Consider the following 5,840-nt stretch of genomic DNA (forward strand, 5'->3'; position numbering starts at 1 on the left):
GAAGAGCTGTTTCCTGGCATCATTCACCTCCGTGCTCTCACTGGTTCGGTCATCAGCACCACAAATCGTTCTAGCAGTAACTTTGATTCTTCACTGACCTCACTTGGCATGCACAGGAGTTCATGGAAAGCATCATTGACCTCTGGGAAAGAGGTAGATGAACAGCTTTGCGTGACAGGAAAGAAAACAACTCGGTTTTGTTCTCATTGCATCGAAGGAAGTCCATCCAGTTCCTAGGCATCACAGTAGGAGGAGCCACCCTTTTCCTGCTGCCCTTTCCCCTCTTCTGTCTGGACGAGGCTTTCAGGCTGGCAGGTAGGTATACATCCCAGACAAGGTTGACTTGGGTGTTTTTCTGAAGTTGAGCAGAGATGTATGGTGCAAACACTGTTTCTCCATACTCTTGAAATGTTCTTGATATGCTAGGATTTAGCATTTGAACCACAGCTGCACCATCGAGAATTACTGCATCAGCCACAGGCACACTATTGTCTTCGAGCAGATCTGACTCCAGGCAGCGAAGTAGATCTGCTTTAACCCCAAAGTTTTCCTCCAGTTGACAGAGCTGGTGGGGCTGCCTGGTTTTCATGGGAGAAGAAATGTTGGATGTCTCCATCTCGTGTTTGACAGGAGATGTACAGCCTTGAAAAGAGACCACAGTCACTCTTCAGTACTGCAAGTTGTCCCTTGTCTTTTGACCTTATCTTGACAGGTGGCCTACTGAACAGTGGCAACTTGTTCTTTGGAAGTGTTTGCGTGACAGGTGTTGTCCAATAAAAAATGTATTTACTACAACATTTCGGTACTATGACTCTTATTCTGAAACTTGCTTTGAAACCAGTAATAAAAAGACTAATAACAGACCTACACTAGTTTATCTAGCAGAATTATTTTGATCAGCGCTACCATAGCTAGCTAGCAAACTCATTCCCGGCTATAATCAAATTTGCAAATCATGTCTTTGCATGTTACAGTTAGGAACTAAGGCTTTACTCAAGTGTACTAATATTGTCTGTTCATAGTAAGTCATTTTACTTGTTATATTTACCTGTTGATATTTAGTCAGAAGTGCTCTCTGTCTCGTGCATACTGCACTATCACGGAGGGTACTGACTTCTACTCTACTGGCGTTAGCTACTGGTGCCCTAGAGGGCCATCTGCTGATAACGCTGTGCTTTGCAGGAATAAATAAAATAACCACACATCCCAGTAAATAATAACTAATAACAGAATAATGCAGGGCAATAAAAAAGTATTTTTTTCATAAATACAGAGTTCATAAATAAAAGAGAACAACTAATTGTGTTTTCTGAGGTAAAGTTTTACATAGACCTTGAACTAAATGCATGTTCTTGAATTCTGGCAATCTCAAAAGTATCACCAAATGAATAGGCATCCTTAACTTAGTTGGAAAGGACACCTAGGGCCCTATTATGCACTTCATCAATAAGACGAGGCGGTAGATCTAAACTTAAGACGTGGAGGCGTGGTCAAGGCCACTTTGCTATTATGCGTGCTGTAGTGGGCGCCTAAAACCCGGCGCTAAGCAAAGAAATTAGTCATGGGTGTGTTTTGGGCGTCTTCTCAATCAACCCAATCAGCGTGCCAGGTGCCATTCCCTTTAAGAACCGGCTGCGTTGAGTCATTAGCGCTATGCTATTATGGAAGTCCTAAGAAGGAGGTCAGCGCGCTTCTCTGCCTCTCCCTTCTGAAATAAAGCATTTATACTGTGACCGTAATTGACGTCTTGCCGTGGAGCCACGTGCGTGTTCATGTGTGCCCACATGCATGCGCAAACCGCGGAGGCGCGCTCGTGTTTCAAAACGTGCATGAAGTCTAAACTTAAGAACTTTTCAAACCACTTCTTAGCGATAGGAGCAAAGTCAGATCGCATAATAGCAGGGGCGCCTAGTGCACTTCATTAACATATGAACACTCCCACAATGAGCAATATATGCACGGGAGTTTTACGTCTTATGTGTGGGCGCCTATCGACACCTGCATAATAGCAGTAGCGCGTATGAAGCGCATAATAAGGGTGGCGGTAGGTCTTACTCTTAACCTGGCGGTGCGTCTTAATTAACACTTAAGACGGCAAGTTAAGAAGTGCATAATAGGGCCCCTAAAGTGTTTTTCTACTCTGTTTGGTTCCAAAAGTAAGTGTGTTTGAACATTAGACACAGGGCCAGGCGGCCATCTTGAATTTGACCTCTCCCGGGCCTCTGGGGTCAAATCTGACTTCCCTCCACATCTGAAAATAAACCTTATGGTATGTACTAACTATGGTAGAAATGTCATGCTTTCTTCAAAAAGTGCACAATTCCTCATAATATGAGAGCTTAGCCGCTGTACTATAACAACTGTGGAGAAGATGGAGCGAACCATGACTTCATATGTGAAGAAATGGCTCAGTGTCCCACGCTGTCTGACCAACATCGGCCTCTATGGAAAAGGGGTCCTTGAACTACCCATCACGAGCCTCACCGAAGAGTACAAGTGCTCTAAAGTAAGACTCCAGATGACCTTGAAGGACTCCAGAGACTAGACCTTCAGCAATGCTGCACCACCCCTGTTAACTGGACGGAAATGGACACCATCTGACGTGGTGCAACATGCTACGTCAGCCCTGAGGCACAATGACATCGTGGGGCATGTCCAGCTGGGAAGAGGAGGCTTTGGCCTTGCAGCAAGCAAACCAACTTGGCGTAAGGCCTCAACATCAGAGAGGAGGAAAATGGTGGTCGAGGAGGTGCGCCGTCAGGAGGAGGCTGAAAGAAGCGCGAAGGCCGTATCTCTTGCAAAGCAGGGACAATGGATGAGGTGGGAAGGCCTGGAGAGGAGAACGCTCAGTTGGAGGGAGCTCTGGGGAATGGAGGCAAGCAAAATCAGCTTCATCATCAGAGCTACCTATGATGTGCTCCCATCTCCAAAAAACCTTCATCAGTGGTATGGTGAGGACCCAACCTGTGCCCTCTGCCCAACTCCGGCAACTCTCAAACACACCTTGAGCGGTTGTAAGACCAGCCTCATACAAGGCCGCTACACCTGGAGGCACAACCAGGTGCCTGGTGCCTGGCAGCAGCTCTTGAGAGCAAGAGGAATACCACCAACTCCTTGCCCCTGAGAGCAACCAATTCCATCACGGCACCAAAATTCATCCGAGAGGGACAGAAAAAGCCCAACCATCCTCCTACCAAACCAGAAACCGGACAGCTAGCCATGGCCCGGGATTGGAAGATACAAGTCGATATTGGCCAGCAACTAATCTTTCCACCTGAGATTGCAGCCACCACCCTTAGACCAGACTTGGTACTCTGGTCCCCTTCACTGAAGTCTGTTTACATCATGGAGCTCACAGTCCCGTGGGAGAATTCAGCTGAAGAGGCCTATGAGCGCAAGAAACTGCGCTACACAGAACTGGCAGCAGACGCTCAACAACGAGGATGGAGGCAAAAGTCTATCCGGGTGAAGTGGGATGCAGAGGTTTTGTGGCTTCTTCCACCATTAGGTTGTCTGTGTGTGTGTCTGTGTGTCTGTCTGTGTGTCTGTGTGTGTGTCTGTGTGTCTTACCTTTCCCTGACATCATGTCCATGATGCTGGCAGGCTGCAGCAGGGCGGGGGAGCGCTTGGGGGAGGACAGGGTGATCTTCTTAGCTGACTTCAGCAGGTGCAGCATGTTGGCCTGGGGGCTGAAGTCCAGCTCGGGGGGCTTCTTCTTCATCTCTATATGGACCCCGTGGATGCAACTCCATATGCCCTGGTGGGGGGGGGGGAGGAAGGGAGGGTGGGGAGGGGAGAGGAGAGGAGAGGAGGGGAGAGGAGGGGGAGGAGGGGAGGGGAGAGGAGAGGAGGGGAGGGGAGGGGAGAGGAGAGGAGAAGAGGAGAGGGGAGGGGAGAGGAGAGGAGAGGAGAGGTGAGGAGAGGAGAGGAGAGGAAAGGAGAGGAGAGGAGGAGAGGTGAGGAGAGGAGAGGAGAGGTGAGGAGAGGTGAGGAGAGGAGAGGAGAGGAGAGGAAAGGAGAGGTGAGGAGAGGAGAGGAAAGGAGAGGAGGGGAGAGGAGGGGAGGGGAGAGGAGAGGAGAGGAGAGGAGAGGAAAGGAGAGGAGAGGTGAGGAGAGGAGGGGAGTGGAGAGGAGAGGAGAGGAGAAGAGGAGAGGGGAGGGGAGAGGAGAGGAGAGGAGAGGAGAGGAGACAAGAGAGTGGGGAGAAAGGGGAGGAAGAAAGACAATTGGTATGAATTAAAAGGCACAGTGTTTCCAGTCAGACACAAATGTCCGCGCGGCAGAAAAACACATAAAGCGTTTTACCAGGTTGTTGTTTGGGCTCGAGTGGAGACGAGAGGAGAGACGAGAGGCGCCCGCAGTGAGAGATTTAGGCTAGCGCCAGGACGGTGTAAGAAAAAAAGGGTAAAAAGGGAGCGGGGAGCTCCGGAGCCGGACTCAGCCCAGGGCCACTTAACCCGGGCCTGCGCTCTAAACGCTAGCACTTCTCCGTAAAAACGCAAAACGTGTTAACTAGCCTCTCCACCACTGTCTTAAAAGCGCCCGCCCAAGTCTAAAGACATGCCTGATGAATAATGGATGGACGGAAAAAGTGGTGTGTGTGTGTGTGTGTGTCAGGGTAGAAATAGTGTGTGTGTGTGTGTGTGTGTGTGTGTGTGCATGTGTGTGTGTATGTGTGTGTGTGTGTGTGCATGTTTGTGTGTGTGTGCATGTTTGTGTGTGTGTGTTCTGTGCTTATGTGTGTGTGTGTGTGTGTGTGTGTATGTGTTCTGTGCTTGTGTGTGTGTGTGTGTGTGTGTATGTGTTCTGTGCTTGTGTGTGTGTGTGTGTGTGTGTGTGTGTGCGTGTGTGTGTGTGTGTGTGCTTATGTGTGTGTGTGTGTGTGTGTGTATGTGTTCTGCGCTTGTGTGTGTGTGTGTGTTCTGTGCTTATGTGTGTGTGTGTGTGTGTGTGTTCTGTGCTTATGTGTGTGTGTGTGTGTGTGTGTGTGTGCTCTCGAGGGCAGTGTTGTACTGCTACTCCCCCTCACCCCGCTGTGTCAGCATGCTTATAAGTTTTTTAAAACATTTTTTGGTAAACTTCTGAAGCGGTTCTAATTCTCCGCCTCCCTTCTTAACTATCTCCTGTACTGTCCTCCTCTCCTCTCCTCTCTCCTCTCCACCTCTCAGTGAGCTCAGCACTCTACTAGGTTTCTTATCCCCTCTCTTACCCCTCTCTTACCCCTTTCTCCTCTCTCCCTCCTCTCCTCTCTCTCCTCTCCCTCTCCTCTCCCTCTCCCTCCTCCCCAGGGCCTCTCTTCCCCTCTCTTACCCCTTTTCTCCTCTTCCCCTCCTCTCCTCTCCTCTCCTCTCCCTCCCTCCTCTCCCCTCCTCTCCTCTCTCTCCCCTCCTCTCCTCTCCTCTCCTCTCCCTCCTCTCCCCTCCTCTCCCCTCCTCTCCCTCCCCCTCCCCCTCCTCTCCCTCTCCCTCTCCCCTCCTCTCCCTCCTCTCCTCCTCCTCCTCCCTCCTCCTCTCCTCCCCCTCCTCTCCCCTCCTCTCCCCTCCTCTCCTCCCCTCCTCTCCTCTCCCCTCCCTCTCCTCTCCCCTCCTCTCCTCCTCCCCCCCCTCTCCCCTCCTCTCCCCTCCTCTCCTCCCCCCTCCCTCCTCTCCCCTCCCCTCCTCCCCCTCCTCTCCTCTCCCCTCCCTCCCTCTCCCCTCCTCTCCTCTCTTCTCCTCTCCTCTACAGACCCTACAGCGATGCAGACCTTTACATCCTTCCAGTTCATCCCCTACCAGCCTTAGCCCTGTATCCCTTAACCTTAACAAACTAGCCCTCTCCCTCACCCCTCCCCCCCCCCCCTC

At 50.7% G+C, this 5,840-nt stretch overlaps 1 protein-coding gene across 1 annotated transcript in view; it reads right to left on the minus strand.

Annotated features, from left to right (window-relative positions):
* LOC308150114 (glutamate receptor ionotropic, NMDA 2A-like) overlaps positions 1–5,840 on the minus strand; it is a gene marked incomplete at both ends in the record, with an annotated part of 113,609 nt that overhangs the window by 8,069 nt on the left and 99,700 nt on the right. Inside the window, one exon of the mRNA XM_080522979.1 lies at positions 3,571–3,757. Coding sequence (XP_080379105.1) covers positions 3,571–3,757 — 187 coding nt within the window. The remainder of the gene's footprint in view (positions 1–3,570; positions 3,758–5,840) is intronic.

The sequence above is a fragment of the Nansenia antarctica genome (genome assembly GCF_963989245.1).
Source record: "Nansenia antarctica genome assembly, chromosome: 2".
NCBI classification, from domain to species: Eukaryota; Metazoa; Chordata; class Actinopteri; order Argentiniformes; family Microstomatidae; genus Nansenia; species Nansenia antarctica.